The 18,480-nt window shown below is 41.1% G+C and overlaps 1 protein-coding gene across 3 annotated transcripts in view; it reads right to left on the reverse strand.

Moving 5' to 3' along the window:
• Positions 1–1,692: 1,692 nt before the first annotated feature.
• Positions 1,693–18,480, reverse strand: part of SLC25A12 (solute carrier family 25 member 12) — a 101,162-nt gene continuing 84,374 nt past the window's right edge. For 2 of the 3 annotated variants that reach the window (XM_045868627.3, XM_045868629.3), the window contains 5 exons: positions 8,941–9,081; positions 7,025–7,163; positions 4,289–4,447; positions 4,083–4,173; positions 1,693–2,799 (listed from right to left, as the gene is read on the reverse strand). In XM_045868627.3, coding sequence (XP_045724583.1) covers positions 2,598–2,799; positions 4,083–4,173; positions 4,289–4,447; positions 7,025–7,163; positions 8,941–9,081 — 732 coding nt within the window. In that variant the 3' untranslated portion in view covers positions 1,693–2,597. The remainder of the gene's footprint in view (positions 2,800–4,082; positions 4,174–4,288; positions 4,448–7,024; positions 7,164–8,940; positions 9,082–18,480) is intronic. The other variant, XM_045868628.3, reaches the window with a different exon arrangement.

The following is an 18,480-nucleotide window of genomic DNA, read 5'->3' on the forward strand; positions in this document are numbered from 1 at the left end:
ACAATGTGGCAATATATACAAAAATGTAAAACCCATATATCTTGTGAATCATCAGTTCCAATTTTAAATATCCTAATGAAATACTAGCACACATATTCAAAATATATGTACAAAAAGATGTATACCATTCACTACGGTAGTGCTTGCAACAGTGAAAAAAATGAACGTTAATAGGGAGTATTTACGAAAAGTGTCATAACTCATACAATGCTGTCCTATGTAGCTATTAAAAATTAAGATCAATCTTTATGAATGGGCATGGAAAGATCTCAAAGATATTAAATGAACAGAAGTCACAGAACAATACATACATAGCATAACCCTGTTTTAAAAATATAAATATACACATACTTTTTTCTATAGAGATGTATGAAAAACAGACTACAAATTTAGACTTTAACCTATTAGTGATTACCTCTCAGGCAGGGAGTGGTGAAGGGAGAAGCAGGGTGAAGAGGGCACGAGGGCACTTTCATATCTTACTCTAATACAGTTGACCCTCGAACAACTTGGGTTCGAACTGTGTGGTTGGTCCACTTATATGCAGATTTTTTTTTTTTTTAAGATTTTATTTATTTATTCATGAGAGAGAGAGAGAGAGAGGCAGAGGGAGAAGCAGGCTCCCCGCAGAGTGGGGAGCCCGATGCGGGACTCGATCCCAGGACCCCGGGATCATGACCTGAGCCGAAGGCAGACGCTTAACCATCTGAGCCACCCAGGAGCCCTATGCAGATTTTTTTTTAATACAGTACTGTAAATGTATTTTCCTTATGATTTTCTAAATGTTTTCTTTCCTCCAACTTACTTTATTATTAGAATACAGTATATAATATATATAACATACAAAATATGTGTTAAGTGGCTGGTTATGTTACTGGTAAGGATTCTGGTCAATAGTAGGCTATTAGTAGGTAAGTTTTCGGGGAATCAATATATGCCAGTTTTCCACTGTGCTGGGGGTTGGTGCCCCCTGCCCCAAGTTGTTCAAGGGTCAATTATATACACAGATATTCTATGAATCTTTTGTAAGAACATATCCATGAACTACTTGAATATTTTTAACAGGTGGTAATAGTGAAACAACTGTACTATTTATTCCATTCCAATGAGAACTGAATACATTTGGGGATAACTTGCTTTCAAAGCTAAGTCTTTTGCTTCTTGAGGGCCTGAGAGCCTATGGTTGTGGTACAGGGCTGTGAGCCATCAAGTGTAAGTGCCGTGGAGGATTCTAAGTGACTGGGTCTATCTCCAGGTTTGCCCCTTGAAAATATTTGCATACATTCTCATATCCTGGCTCACTGGCAACAGCAATAATGTTTTCCCAAAGCACTTTGCTCAAGTGAATTGTGATGTACACATCAAATCACAACCATAGTAAAGTGTAGATGTGGCTGTCAAGATGCATGTTTAGATCTAAATTAGTAATCACACCCTTCGTGAGTGACTTTTGGAGTAAGTAGTTTGGATTTGGATTCATAAGGAAGATCCTAGAGACACTAAAAATCACAAGATACAGCTTCTCTTTTTCTTCTTCCCTCCCCCCTCACTCCCATAGCCCTTTCCAAATCAAATAATTTCCTATAGAAGTGGGAGAGAGGGAAACCTAATGATGAGTTATTTGGAACTGGTAGTGAATCGAAATAAAAAGCACTATCAGTGAATTTATGAAGGAAAATCCAACTACATGTATACATTTTGGTGTGCATTTTATTATTTTTTTTGGAATCATAGCCATATGAAGAAAAATTGCCAAAGTATCCTTTAACCTTGAAAGCTAGGCCCTTGCCTTGCCATGTCAGAGGAAAGCAAAACAAAGTCAGTAATGCTGGAGACACCACTGTTTCCAAATGCACACTGACAGGAGAGAGGCTATCGAGGAAATGCCTTTTGATTGATGATGAACAAAGGAGAATCTACACACATGTTAAACACAAATGGAAACACATCAGCACACACAAGTCATTAGCCTGGTCCTCTGGCATCCACGAGCATGCATCTTTTCCAAAGGACCTCTTATTCAATGGTGTAAGCACTGGGTCTCACTATGCCTCCTATCAGCAAATACCTTTTTATTCCAGAATGGAAAACGAGCTGGGAATTAAATACATCCAATATTGATGCTTTATTGCCAGAAGTCACCAATAAGAGAATGAATTTAATTTTAATACATTTATTTTTGTGTGACTCTTAATAAAACACTTTCAAAACATTCTGTACATTTCAAGCCACTTAGAACTGCAGTACATTCTATAAACGTGATTTGTTGGGATGAGGTGCCAAGATGTCTCTGTACAAAGATGTACAATATGTACAGTCACTGTAAGTGCAAGCTGTGCAAAGCAGTCTAGGACACTAATTCATGCCAAGGCTTAGAAAACATTTCAACACTTAACACTAAAGCTCAAAACTGCGTGGTTGTTTTTTCCTGGGCAAATGGTTACTTTATAAACAAATATATGTATATGTCATATAGAAAGAATAGTTTGACTCCTCAGCTCAGTCAGCACCATGCAGCTGACTGGATACATTACAGGGCTGCTCTTCTAGGCTTCTCTCTCCAGGGCACCATTTGGCCACGCTCAACGGTTGTCTCATCACTGAGCTGCCGCCGCCACTGCCTTTGGCTGAACTACAGCAACGCTAGGAGATTTAAATTTGGGGAGATAAAGGCCAAACTTGTTTTCAATGCCAGCAAAAGTGGCCGTGGCAAGTCTGTATCCACCGATGTGATCGGGATTGGCAGGAGGAAGGTCTGCGATGCGTGACTTAGGTGTTGGTTCTGAGCCAGAGGGTTTGCTGTTGATAGGAAAAAGCCAATGGTTAGAGCGCTCAAGGCTGATGCGGATGGCACATGCGGACAGGACATTTTCAGTCTCACCCATGCGCCCCAAAGAGGAGTCTTTGTCCGGCTACCTCCTTGTCATCTATGCCACATTTCTCAGGATTTATGGCTGCTTGGAAAGCAACACATTCATATTTTTTATTTGGAAGAGAAATGGCCTCAATTTATAAATAAATCCACAGAGAAAAGATCAGAAGAAAATACACTTAAATATTAACACTCTCAGGGAAGTAGGATTGTGAGTGATTTTCTCTTTTATACTTTTACGTTCTCCAAGTTTTCTGCATTAAGCATAAATTAGTCATAAAAAGTTTACATTTTTCTTTTATTTTGACCTAGTTAAAAAAGTTAACTTTTTAAGTGGTAGACTCATGACGGTTATTACTAAATTTAAAGAGACATAGATATAATTCTTACTTTTACAGAATGTGAAAGCACAGAAAAGCCTGGAATTGTAAGATTGCTATTCTTACTTCCTACTTTGTAGGTCTCTCTATTCCTTGGGTTCAGCAGCTAATTCCCTGTTTGGCCTTTAAGCAAGGAAGGGGGTCAAAGGTTTATGAGCTGATGACCCAGATATGGGATTTGATTATCTGCTGAAAAGCTGACAATTAATTGCTTTAGGTAAAACCTTGCCCACCCAGCAGATTCAACAAGTAATTCCTTTTCTTCCCAGCACAGGCTTCAAGTGGCCCAATTTCTGACCTAGATTTCACAAGTAATTATGTCCATATGCATAACCTCTCTCTGAACGTTTTTTTTTTTTCTTTTCTGTTTGTTAGCTCTAAGAACATCTATACCTACTTAATAATAAATAAAAATAAATAATGAAGTCTCGGAGGTGGGAAAAGGCTTGAGTCTTGGAAACAAAGTTCATAAAACTGTTACTAAAACAAATTTACCTTATATCTGGTGAAAAGGCCATATAATAGAATTCAAATAATAAAAGACCTAAATCCATGAAGCTCTGTATTTGCTTACACTAAAAAAGATAATTTATTCACGTAACAGTTTAATTTGCTGCTTGCCTTCACTTTCCCCAAGTCGCTGCTTAACACTGCGTTTGATGTCCCCTCATACGGAAGCTTCTCAAGCCCACTGTTTTAAATGCACTGGTCCTGTAGGGTTCTCTGTCCTACCCAGTTCTAGGAGTTCCAAAACTGCCTCCGCAGAATGAACAAAGACCTATTTTGGTTTCGGTGCTTTCTTTTACAAGGAGTTGAACAGCTGCACTTACAGGCCTCCAAAATCAATGTAAAACCACCGCTGGAGAAGTTCATAGGTGACCAAGGTAACACCAAACTGGGGAGAAGATCGAAACACTCGAGCTGAAAAACAGACCGGAGTGGGGATACTGAACATGACTGTGGCAAAGCCAGTCGGTGAGTAATGGGAGCAGGTCCCTAACACCAGCGAGCCATTCTGCATGGCTGTAGCCCCTACCTGCAGTCCCCTTCCAAAATGCTGAGGGCCCCTCTTCCCGGAGTATCTTCCTGAAACAGTCAATGACACCACTGTATGTCGTCTGGCCCGCACGGGCGGCCACTTGCAGTCTTGTCTTGATGACATCAGCGGGGGTCACCAGGGAAGCAGCAGGCACACCTTTCAGGAGAAAGGCACACTGAAGTCACCCAAAGTACCTTATAAGGAGCAGAAATACTGCCAACAGCCAACAATACAATTAGCAACTCTAACTGCTCTAACTCCAGTAAGTAGGTGCCTGGGCACTCATGGAAAAAAGGATACATAAGCCTATTAGCTGCTTCAGTGTGGAACAAAATTCTTTTTTCTTTCTGAATTAGGAAAATCACTCTACACTGCATGATCCCAAAGAACTAGGAGAGGAAAAAACGCAGCAACATTACTAGGACAATTCCCAAGTGTTCCCTTTCAGGTTTCAATTATTTTACCTCCTTTTTTTCAGCGAATAAGATACAAGTACTTTTGTATATAATAAGAAATGAGGACACTGCCCGTTTGATGAGATGCTAAACGTAGTGTTTTCTTGCTGATTCTTGTCACCTTACTGTGCAAGGTGAATGTCAATAGTCATATCCACTCACCTGTTTGAGGGGCTAACTCGGGAGTTGGCTGAGACTCTTTTCAGACATGCTTACATGACAGAAGTCATTACAACGGGAGCTGAGGCGGCCAGGCAACCAGTTAAGGAACAACAGGGGAACTGGTCATCAAAAGGCCTCATCATCTATCCCCTGTGCCGGAGCTCCCTGGGTCATGCTGAGATTGATCAGCAGTGGGACACCCAAGATAGATTTCACAACCATATCTTTCCCTTATAAAACAAAGCTGGGGACAAAGGAGCAAGATAACCTTCCTCAGAGGGATGATATTCAATTGGGCCTCTGACTATCACTGAATCTCCACTAGGCAGATGGAGCTAGCGGACCTGTGGGACCTGTGGGAGCCGCTGTTACAGGAGGATGCAAATACCTCCGCTCCACGCGGCCCTGCACCGTAGTCAGATGAAACTAGGTAAACTACCTGTCTTTGGAATGTTCTGAATTCTAAATGTTCTTAGGGCCTGCCAGCAAGGCTTTCCTGTAAAAATTAGAAAAAAATCATCTCTCATTCTGAAAACCGACATCAAATATCTGGGGGCAAGAAGTTGGCACTGACAGTTCCATGAAAACGTTTACTTGGTTCCATCAACCACTGGCAAAATGCCTGTCCATGATTAGACTGTTCTTTGGCTGTTTTTTTGTTGTTTTGTTTTGTTTTGTTACTGCTGACTGGAAAGCAGAGGCAAACGCTTGGGGGGAAAATCTGCTGGCCCCATTTAAAAGTGGGAGACTTTGGTGAGTACAGAAAAGGGGCTGGAGGAGCACTCAGCACCAACACGGAGCAGGCAGCTTTTCTGGCTTTTAAAGGACTGAAGTAACAAATGCCAGAGAACATGGGATTTGCTAGACCCCAAATAAGGGCTCAGAGCTCCCTGGGAGAGTTTCTTAACCATCACAAGTCATTCCCTGTCATCATGGGTGAGAACAAGAACACGGTCCATCCCAACACCCTCAGAACGCCGCCATACACACTACACTCTAGGAAGTGCTCAGGCTGTCTGGCTGTCCAGCCAGGGCACCGGAGGAGAATGAACGCAGTGAGAGCTACACAGTACCATGAGCCCAGGTAGGCAGACCGACACCGAGCATCTGGGCACTACGTTTGAGTTGGTGTTCACCCTTCACGTTTCTAGCCTGGACCAGCAGTAATGGGGAGCAAATACATGCCCTTTCCTTCCTCTGTCATTTCTGAGAGCTGGTACAGCCAAGAACACCTGGTCCTCCCCTTCTATCCCAAGTCAGCTCCTTCAAGAGGAAGGCTAGACCTGTGAGACTGGAAGGAAACAACTTAGTACCTTCCTACATTTGTTAGGCTCCTCTTTCAGATGGAATCTCTTTTGTGTCTAACTTGGGAACTCAGACCAAATGAAGATTTTCATTTGTTCCACTGACATTTGAGCTCCTATTATTACTATGCTGGCCATGAAGGGAAAGCAAAAATGAAGAAAATGAAGCTCTTGCCCTCAAAAAGCTCCCAGCCTAGTACAGAAAATAAAACTTATGCAAACAACTATTACTAAAGAAAGTGTTAAGGGACAGAGAAGAGATGCCAATTGAGTACAGGGTCGTTTGCCAGGGAAGTACTGCTCACTTGTATCTAATGAGAACGATGGTAGAAGGAACATCGACAGTACCATGAAGAAAGCTCAATTTTGAGCCAATCATGTAGACTCCATCATGCAGAAATAGCAAGTGAGGCATGCTAGACCTGGGCATCACATGAGGTACAACCAAGCAACTGATTTGATGAAGAACTCTTCCACCTTTATGCTTAGCTTGGCTGCACCCAAGGTTTCAGGGGCACGGGAGGCTAAGAAGCATGTTAATGATGAAGGCCCAATTTAGATGGGCAGATCTAATTTGGCTCTGAGTTGCTAAGCTGCATTATGCTGTTTATCCACATTATGCAAATGTAATTAACTCTCATTAGAATTACAGCACATCCCACAAAGGAGAAAAAGCAATCATATTTAAACTAAGTCAGATACAAACAATAACCCTTCCAGAAATAAAGGCGGACAGGGCACAGAAATTGTGTACTTCTTAAAGAGAATGGGGGGGAGGGTTCTTTGGCTTAAAAAAAAAAAATTGTAGTTACCTGCCATGGCTCCAGCTGCAAGGAGATTTATACCTCCCACGTGTCCATTTTCATCAGCCAGAAGTAGTTTGCAATGAGCATAAACAGGAAAATAGATTGCAGAGAAGGGAATGTCTCGGAGGAAACACGCTTTGGCACCCTGTCACAAGTGAGGAAACAGTGCAAAACAGTTGTGTAAACAGGGCCGTGAATGCCCACAACGGATCCAGGGTGGCAAGCCTTAGGTGTTCCCTCAAACAGCATGGGGACTGAGTGGAATGGAAATGGGGGGGAACGAGATGGGCATAGGAAATATACCTGGCTCAAAGTTTGGAGACCTAGAGTTAGTTAACTGGGTAATGATGTTATCCTGACAACTAAGAATTTTCTGGCATTTCCAATACAGATTCAGATTTTAAGGTTAATAAAAATTCAGTTCTCAAACCTCCAGGCTGTTTGTTCTGTGTGGCTTTGGTGGAGTGTACTGTACATTGTTAACAATGTTAATACCTTGATTCCAAAGCAACGAGCAAAGGCAGCCCACAAAACTAACAATTCATCCATTCGATCTACACAGCATAGAGCCCATGAAGTACCAGTTAAGCTATAGGCAGTGGCACTGGAAAAGAAAGGTGACTATTCTAGGGAATGGGAAAAAGAAACCACTCCTAGATAGCAGAGGACTGGGGGAACTGGGACAAATTATTTTAGCAGAAGTTTCCACTGGAATAGAAAGCTACCCAGGGAGAGCTCGTCTCAGTGACTGAGGAACAGTAAACACCTTCCTCAACTTGGTCAGTTGCCCAGGCTATTCTCCTGCCCAGGGTTTGACCTGAATACTCATCTTCCAGCCGAATACTCCATCTTCGGCCGCTGTTTCCCTAATGGTTCTGTTTTGAAAAGACAAACTCAAAACATTAAAAAAAAAAAAAAAAATCCAAGGACTCTGTGAAGGATGATACAGACAGAAGCAGTATTAATAAATTCAGCTCTCAAAGGGAATTCCAAAAAGGATGGAAATTGGGGGTGGAGGGGAGGAAATGTGTACAGAACTCTCTCAAGATAAACATCATTGGTTTACTGGTTTCCTAAGAGCCCTGTACCTGTGTGATTCTAATCTAGAGAATTTCTGATTTCCAGTTCGTAGCTACAGAAGCCAATTTACACATTTCTACAGTGATAGATCTATAAATAAATCAGATGCTGTAGAAACACTGTTGTCTAATAGCAGCCAAATTTACGTATTCCCCCCTTATGCTAGGCAAAAGAATGGAAAGAAATACTCTTCCTTGTTTAAGAAAAATAATAGCTTCTGCTCCATTACATCCGATCTGTAATGATGGGAGTAAGTGTACCTGCAGGGAAGGAGTCTGTTGACTGGCATTTTGCTAAAGTACAGTACACTCTGCGGTGTGTGTGTGTGTGTGTGTGTGTGTTTTAAATGGAATTCATTATTGACAAATCCCACCACTTAACTTCTTAAAGACCTGAATTCTCCCAAACTCTGCTACTGTTTCACTGTGGTCAAATTATTAAGACAAACAGAAGCTCCTACTGGGAAGATAACAATACAGATAACTCAGACTCAAAATAAACACAGGACTATTTTGAAGTCCTAAAAAACAGACCAAAGAGAACACCAAAGAAACTTTTCCCAAACCTGCCATCAAATCAAAGGCTGTGAGGCGGGCCTCCCTGCCGGCAGCTTCATAAAGGCTGAAGGCGACAACAGGACAGTGTGTTTGTATAGCCCACTGCCTCTAATAAAAGTGTGCTGATTTTGTCTTTTTTGTCCGATTTTGTACTCGAGGAACCACCCTGCTGGACAAAATTGCTTTTCCACTTTGCAGGGAGAAGCGTGGTTTCCACATTCTTTCACGGTTCTATTGAGTACATGACAAGCTCTCTACTGAGATCACCCAAGGGAATCTACTCACCTTATACAGACCAAAAAGTCCCAGGTCCCGGAGTACATTCAGGGCACTGACCCTGGGTCCTGTGGTGATCTCTCCAGCTACCTGCAGGCGAATCTTTACTATCTCCAGTGGATTAGTAAAGATGACTTGAGAGCCGCCAGCCTGCAGGCAAGGGAGGAGAGACGGAAGCAGATTTCCAAATCAGAGACGGACTGCAGCGTTACCAAGAAAAATCCAGAAAAGCCTCTGCACGGCACTGCTTTACTCCTCCCTCTTCATAGGGGAATGAGAGGCCCACACTTTGGCCAATGCTAGAGGGGCTCACAGGGATGGTCCCAAACTCAGTTTCTTTTCTTTCTTTCTTTTTTTAAGATTTATTTATTTGAGAGAGAGAGAATGAGAGAGAGCACATGAGAGGGGGGAGGGGCAGAGGGAGAAGCAGACTCCCTGCCGAGCAGGGAGCCCGATGCGGGACTCGATCCTGGGACTCCAGGATCATGACCTGAGCCGAAGGCAGTCGCTTAACCAACTGAGCCACCCAGGCGCCCCCCAAACTCAGTTTCAAGAGAATCTTATGTCTGGATGTGTTTTGATTCGAAATGTCAAGAGTATTTCTCAAACCAGTCTTTCCGGGGTCAACCCAGCCATATCCAAAATGGCAAAACTAAAAAACACATTTGGAAAACAAAAGTGAAGCCAGATGAGGCAGCAGGGAGCTTCCCAATGAAAGGGAAAGAGATGGTAAAAGACTGGTTGGTATCTTTTGTAAGCTGGAGGTAAAACGTGGATCTACAAGGGTCACTTTCCTTCTCTTAGCAAGGATTCATTTTAGCTCAGCCACCCGGTTCCGCTTCCTTGGATTGTAGAGCAATTAACACAACTTCGCCCCACAGAGGTGCCTAAGTCATAGGGGAAAAGTCTCCCCCCGTTCAAATTCTAAAATCTATTATACCGAGCAAAACTCTTGAGACAGATACGTAGCTAAAAGGAGAGAACCTAGAAAGACACTTTCAGTATCAAGACAAAACCAGAAAAACTGCTGGGAAATGGATCATCTAGTTACCATGAGCAGGAAACTGGGCAAATCAAAGCTACACTCCACAATGGTAGTGAGTGACAGGAATTTGAATTTGGATAATGAGGGTGTATTCGAATCTGAAATCTGTTAACTGGGAGGGGGGAAAGAATGTGTTAACAAAACTGCTACCAATTCTTTTTTTTTTTAGTTTTTTGTAAGGAAAAAATGTGTTTGTATGGGTGTGTGTATATGATATATAAAAATACATTTTTAAAGCATAAATATAGGGGCGCCTGGGTGGCTCAGTCGTTAAGTGTCTGCCTTCGTCTCAGGTCATGATCTCAGGGTCCTGGGATCAAGGTCCCCCCACCAGCCTCCCTGCTCAGAGAGGAGTCTGCTTCTCCCTCTCCCTCTGTCTCCTCCCTGCTGCTCATGGCTCTGTCTCTGTCTCTCTCTCTAAAATAAATAAATAAAATCTTGTAAAAAAAAAAGAAACATAAATATATCTCCACGAAGTGAAAAAATCTCATTTGTACATCTTCATCTGAACTGCAGCTGTTTATATTACACAATCATAACCATAGTCACATAATCATATTATACTATATACTTGTAACTTCACTGCAATAGCACGTCCCATGTGGAACAGGAACTAGGAAAGGCCTCACTGGGGCCAATTCCACTGGTATAGACACACTACAAAAAATACCCTTAAAACTCATGTGCAGCATTCAATGACGCTTCAACACTCTACCTTCACCCACATTCCTGTTCATGTTTCTAAAACCCACAGTTCTTCCAGTCCTACTTCCAAGGGGTAGCAGGTCTCAGCCCATTCTCCTCAACTGCCTGCTCCAACCCTGACCCCTTACTCCTACGGACCACGCTGTTCCCAAGTGCCAACACTGACACAAGAGCCCTTCCAGCTCTGTGGGAAGCTTACTATCTGGGATTCCCCAGGGCCCTGATCCCTTTGCTGTCCACCAGGCATGGGGTGCAGCAATGTGCTGTCTCTCTCTGGGTTTCCACAATCCATACCACTGGCACACAAATCCCAGAGTGACAACTGACCCAATTTTACATGTTGATATGCCTGAGTTTCCCTCTCTTAATTTACTGCGCTGCAGGGAGAAGGAAGCATTTCAATGTTTCAATCTAAGCAAACAATACTTTCAAAAGGATTGCTGGGTGAAAAATTATGTTAAAATGATAATCCAAGTAATTGTTCCCATAGCTAGTATTAAAGACCAAACCAATGGAAAAAGTTTACTACTTCCCTGAAACCTCGTGTTTAAATAATGGTTGCGAAGACTACGTGTGGGAAAATGCACCTTATGTTCTAAACTAAAGCAGATTAAAAAAAAAAAGACAGAAACACAAATTTTGATTATAATCTCCAAACTTTGCCACCATCAGATAATGTCAAACCTGGGACGCCATTCATTAATTATGGACATCATGTTTAAACAAATACAAAGTTCTTCCATGTTTTTAATCATTAGTAAAGTACAATGTCCCACAGAGCAGGCGTACTCCAGTCAGTCATACCCCACCCCACAGCTCCTCCTCCTCTCCTCACCAGGCCCTTCGGGAAATAATTGCCAGTAGATTGAGATTTGTACTCCTTCAGCAGCTCTTCACATTTCTTTCTGAGTATACATGTAACATCTAACACATTAACTTTTGTATGCTTTGAAGATCTGTTACCCAGAATGCATACTAAGTCCTGAGGATGCAATGGACATAAGGACAAAACTAAACTGATCTGCATTTATATATACATCTGACAAGTGAGCATGTAAACAAGAAAGCAGGGACACTGTAGCAAGGCGCACATCTGTGAGCGTGTTTCACACTTACGTACTCTACTGTATTTGAAGGGAGAAAACGTCTAGCAGTTGCACAGTCTGTATATGACTTAAATATTTATATTTTTAAAAACTTTATGATAGGCCTAGGAATACGTAGGCCAATACTATCCAGAAACATTGAATAATTTTAGAAAAAATAAAGATTGTTATTTAAGTTGTCTGAAACTTTGGTAACACTTAAAGGGAAACATCCATGGCAAATACGCACTGTCCTTTTCTAAACTCTGAGATTGACCACTATCTCACACATGTTAAACTGGGGACAGTGGGATGGGGGAAGAAAATGTGCAATTAATTCAATCCCTCTAGTAAGAAATCTAGAGACACAGAACAAGGATTATGTGTTATCACATTCGTAACTGTTTCCTCTCGGAAAACAAACACAGGAAAATAGCATTTCTCTTCTATTTTAAGGCTCTACTGATTGTGAGTGATATTATTACATTAAAAACAGCTTTTCACAGGGAAAAAACACAGTAAACATAATGAATATAATGAATTTCAGGAAGTATCAAATTGTGAAATAAAAATATGGTAACTTTTCAATGGAAAAAAGTATCTGTATTTTTACAAATATGCTAATTATGTTTGCTGTTCTACAAATATGCAAATATGTTTGCTACTTTAAAGAGCAACAAAGTTAAACAAAAAAATGTAAATGCCCAATACGGAAATAGTTAAGTAGAAACAATTATAAGCTCTTAAGCAATAAGATCTGGTAATAAAATTATGCCAAGTAACATAAACCAAACATAAAACATAGGTATGCACTGATCAAAATTAGTTTGTCAAAATTAGAATGGCTGAGGCATGAAAATATTGGTTGCCTTCTGGAAAGAGAAATGAGTACCTGAAAGAATTTTTAAAGCATACCCTATTGTTCCTTTTAAATTCTGAATCATGAAATGTATTAAGTACTCAAAACACCAACCAAAAAACAAGAAACAGAACTGGTCTTAGAAACAATGGCTTCCTTTATAGACTAGGTCCTCTCTCACATTCTTCCCCATGATAAATTTGGTATTTATATACATTAAATGCATTTTAAAAACTAGTTAGCACTAGTTATCTGCGGATCCAAAACTTTAAACAGGCTTATCCATCTATGTAGATATGAACATCAAAAAAATCTAAGCAATTATAGCTAGTGATCTGAAATAACAAAGATATCTAAAATTTCAAATTACATCATGATGATACACAGCTCTATACTCTTAGTGGACTTGGTCTAATTTGACATCCTGATGCTTACATTAGATAACACCATTCCATGCAGCACATTCGGTGACTTTTTCCCCCTTACCGAATTACCAAAATTAGCTCCGAAACTTCTAATGGTGAAATTTCCCTCTTCAAATCTGCTGCTTATTCTTATAAAGAGAGGCAAACATTAATATTAAAACTTTCAGAGGCTTTCATTTTTCATTACCAAGTTGTTTTGTTGTTCTAGAAATGAATTACAAATGACACAAAAAAAGAGAATAAATCTCATTTTGAATGAAGGTTATCTATATATAACAGAAATGGAAAGAATGTAAACACTTCCATTTAATCTTGTGTCACATAATTATTTTTTTAATGAGAAAATAAACCAACTCAAGTGGGCAGTACAAATTAGGAGGAAAAAGTATGTAATATTGAGATGTCACCAGGCCTCTGATGTGCCTGAGGCCAAGGGGTTACACACAGGATTAGGCCTGTTCAACCTCCTGCCCTTAAAATCCTACCCCAGGGGCAGAGTCCACAAAGAGGCAGGCAACCTGGCCCTGCTTGTGCCCAGTCTCCTGTTTACTTTCTTCTTTGATCTGTTTTCTCCTGTCGTTTGGAACTATTTCCCTCCTACTACAATCTGAACAATTCATTATAGTCTTCCCTTACAGAGATTGATGAAAATCTAACTTCAACTTAAGGCCACACCAGGAACTTGAACAGATGTACAAAATATGTGCATTTAAAATAACCAAGCTAATAAAAGCCACAGAATTAGCTGTCACTAGGACTGACTCAAGAAGAATAGGAACAGTGACTCTGTCTCACATGCCATCAACCAAGCATTCTTAGATATTTTATAAAGCAATGGGAAATGCAATGGTTCTTTCTAAAATAGCCTAGGACCATGATAACTTAAAAGGATTAAGTTGCAATTTGCTCACTGCTGAGTCACTGATATATGCCAGGGTGTTAGGATATGGATAGATAAAACTACACATAGCCCTAACTAGGGTAAAGGAAGAGTCAAAACCTCTGTGTACCTATCATGAGCCACTCAGACATAAATATATATAGACTCTGAACTTGTTCACATATGTATATGTGCTCACACAAGTATGCAAGCATCAAGTCGGGGAGCACACTGATTCCTGGGACGGCAGGTGGAGATACCATTTCCAACAACTCTTTGGAGTTATGCAAACTCAGTTTGCTGAGGAAGACACAGCATAAGGGCTGGTCAGCTACAAATCATGGTCCTAGGATTAGTAAATGCTCCAACTAACAAGTGGACCTCTTGCTGCATCTATGGGTGTGGACACCCATAGGCCAAAGGGAGGAAGCATGGAAGAGTAGAAAGATTCTAGGTTTGTTGATCTATACTGCCATTAACTTTGTAACCTTGGATAGGTCATAACCTTCCCAGTCCTTGGTTTCCTAATATGACAATAGGGATCCCAACAACTGCCCCCATATACCTCGCAGAGCTCTTGTGCACTAATGTGGAAGCACTGTGCAGACGGAAGGGAAGGGATGTATTCTTCAGGAGCTATGTTCACACAGGGCTAAGAACATCTGCAACATGATGAGATGACACTAGCCTTTTGCTGAGCAATAAATCTGTTCTGAGTCAAAAGACTTCTACCCATTCAGAAGTATACACTCTAAAAGAGGTAATGTGATCAGGCAGGTATGTGCTCTGGTTAGAGTTTAACATAAAAATAGGTACTTACCAATGGGATATTTTTAAAAATACATATAGATCAGTCCATTTAGGCTAATTAACTTTCTGCTTTTTTGACTTGGAAAGACATTAAATTTTTTTCCTGTTTAAGTTTATAGGTAGTCTAAGAAACTCTACATAATCTTTTCTTTGAAAAAACCACCACAGAGGGGGCAGGTCAACATGGTATAGAAAAACCCAGAACACACCAAATCTACACCTACATATAGAACAATTCTCTCTGAAAAAGATGTGAAAACTAACTCAACAGCTCCTCCACAACCACGGATAAAAAGACCACAATGAGACAGGTAAAACAGGCAGAGATGCAGTATGGCCAAAAACCGCACTCATGCGGGGATGACCCACAAGCAAGAGTGATCTCACAAATACAGAGAACATCCGTGAGGAGCAACAGGTTCGAGTTCTACATCAGGCACCCCAACTCTTGGGACCTGTACCAGAGAGACAAGTCCCCAGAATATCTGGCTTTAAAGACCAAGAGATCCAAAGAGCTGAAGGAAACGGAGACTCCCCGTTTGAAGGGTTCATGCACACACTCACGCTATGACCCAGCGCAAAAGCGGCAGGTTAGAGGGCATCTACGCCACATGTGACAGAGATCCACTGGCTAGACATACGGCATCTGCAGGAAGGAGAGGGGCCTGCTGGAACCCTCTCTTGAGGATGAGGGTGCTGACAGGTGCAATTCTGCACTCTTCTCCTGCCTGGGTAGTGCTGGCACTGGTAGGCATCATTTTTGTACTCTTCCTCTCCTTGCCCCAACCCTGCACTCTCCCGGAGCCTCGCTCCACTAAACCCAGTGGGCAAGCTTACCCCAGCCCTGCCCTCTCCTGTGACTCTAGCCCTGCTAACCCTGGCAGGTGAGCTTACCCTGGCCCAGCACTTTCATGAGGCCCTCCCAAAGCAAGTGGGTGCATGCAGTCCACACAGGGGATACCCCTTGAGCATCTGTAGTCATGGGACTGGCATTTCTGGGGCCCATGGGACTGAAACAATTGGAGAGACGGTTCTTAACAGGCTACCACCCCCAGGGTACACAGGCAACAGACAGAAACACACCCCCATCTTCCTGTGAGCACTTCTTCAAGACTGGGAGAGACAGCTGTTTTGCCTAATATAGAAAAACAAACAGAGTCAAGCTGAGGAAACAGGAATGTGTTCCAAATGAAAGAACAAGACAAAATCCCAGGAAAAAAAAAATCTCAATGAAATGGAGAGAAGTCATTTACCTGATAAAAAGTTCAAAGTAATGGTCATAAAGATGCTTACCAATCTTGAGAGAAGAATGGATGAATAAACAGAACTTCAATAAGGGGACATATAATGTAAGAAAGTACAAAAAAGAAGAGCTGAAAAATGCAATAACTGAACTGAAAAATATACTAAATGGATTCAACAGCAGACCAGATGAAAGAGAAGAGAGGCTCAGTGACCTGGAAGACAGGGCAGTAGAACTCACCCAGAGTGACAAAAAAGAATTGCTGCAGGTCTACAAATAGAAAAGTGACCACATTCTACATGAATCACAAGATGGAAAAACTCACCTCAAAAAGGAGAACCAGAGGCAGTACTGACTGCCAGGGACCTAATCAGTATGGATATAAGATGTCAGAATTAGAGTTCAGAATAATGATTATGAAATACTAGCTGGGCTTGAAAACAGCATAGAAGACACTAGAGAATCACTTTCTGGAGAAATAAAAGAGTTAAAACCGAATCAAGTTAAAATCAAAAAGGCTATTAATGAGATGCAATAAAAATGGAGGCCCTGACTGCTAGGATAAATGAGGCAGAAGAGAAAATTAGTGATACAGAAGACTAAATGATGAAGAATAAAGAAGCCGAGAAAAACGGGATAAACAACTACTGGCAAGGCTGTCATTCAAAATAAAAGGAGAGATAAAAAGCTTCCAGGACAAAAAGAAACTAAAAAGATTTGTGATCACTAAACCAGCCCTGCAAGAAATAATAAAGGGGATCTTGTAAGCGAAGAGAGAACCCAAAAGTAATATAGACCAGAAAGGAACAGAGACAATATACAGAAACAGTGACTTTACAGGTAATACAGTGGCATTAAATTCCTATCTTTCAATAGTTAACTCTGAATGTAAATGGGCTAAATGCCTCTATCAAAAGACACAGGGTATCACATTGGATAAAAAAAGCAAGACCCATTGATATACTGTCTGCATTTTATTTTTCTTACAGATTTTATTTATTTATCAGAGAGTGCACAAGCAGGGGGAGTGGCAGGCAGAGGGAGAAGCAGACTCTCTGCTGAGCAAGGAGCCCGATGAGGGACTTGATCCCAGGACCCTGGGATCATGACCCGAGACAAAGCAGACACTTAACCTACTGAGGCACCGAGGCATCCCTGAAAGAGACTCATTTTAGACCCAAAGACACCACCAGATTGAAAGTGAGGGGGTGGAAAACTATTTATGTTAATGGACATCAAAAGATAGCTGGGGTCGCGGGGCGCCTGGGTGGCTCAGTTGGTTAAGCGACTGCCTTTGGCTCAGGTCATGATCCCAGAGTCCCTGGATCGGGTCCCGCATCGGGCTCCCTGCTCGGCAGGGAGTCTGCTTCTTCCTCTGACCCTCCCCCCTCTCATGTGCTCTCTCCCTCTCTCATTCTCTCTCTCTCAAATAAATAAAATCTTAAAAAAAAAAAAAGATAGCTGGGATGGCAATTCTTATATCAAAAAAATTGGATTTTAAACCAAACACTGTAATAAGAGACGAGGAAGGACACTATATCATTAATTAAAGGGTCCATCCAACAAGAAGACCTAACAATTTGAAATATTTATGCCCCTAACATGGGAGCAGCCAATTATATAAACCAATTAATAACAAAATTAAAGAAACACATTCAAAATAATACAGTAATAGTAGGGGACTTTAACACCCCACTCACTGCAATGGACAGATTACTTAAGCAGAAGATCAACAAGGAAACAAGGAATTTGAATGACACACTGGACCAGATGGACTTCACAGATATAATCAGAGCATTCCATCCTAAAGCAACAGAATACACATCCTTCTCAAGTGCACATGGAACATTCTTCAGAAGAGATCACATACAGTGTCACAAATCAGGTCTAAACCAGTACCAAAAGATTGGGATCATTCTCTGCATATTTTCAGACACAGTGCTTTGAAACTGGAACTCAATCACAAGAGGAAATTTGGAAAGAACTGAAATACATGGAGGCTAAAGAGCATCCTACTAAAGAATGAATGGGTCAACCAAGAAATTAAAGAAGAATTAAATTCATGGAAACAAATGAAAATGAAGACACAACTGTTCAAAATCTTTGGTGGTCCTAAGAGGGAAGTATATAGCAATACAAATCTTTCTCAAGAAACAAGAAAGGTCTCAAATACACAAACTAACCTTACACCTAAAGGAGCTAGAGAAAGGACAGCAAAGAAAGCCTAAACCCAGCAGGAGACAAGAATTAATAAAGATTAGAGCAGAAATCAATGAATTAGAAACCAGAAACACAGTAGATCAGAAACTAGGAGCTGGTTCTTTGAAAGAATTAAGATTGATAACCCCTGGCCAGACTTATCAAAAAGAAAAGAAAAAGGACCCAAATAAATAAAAGTCATGAATGAAAGAGGAGAGATCACAACCAACACCGAAGAAATACAAACAATTATAAGAACATATGTTGAACAACTATATGCCAACAAATTAGGCAATCT

This window comes from Mirounga angustirostris, unplaced genomic scaffold (genome assembly GCF_029215605.1).
Source record: "Mirounga angustirostris isolate CCGP_5_RB_7025 unplaced genomic scaffold, mMirAng1.0.hap1 SCAF_3, whole genome shotgun sequence".
NCBI lineage: Eukaryota > Metazoa > Chordata > Mammalia > Carnivora > Phocidae > Mirounga > Mirounga angustirostris.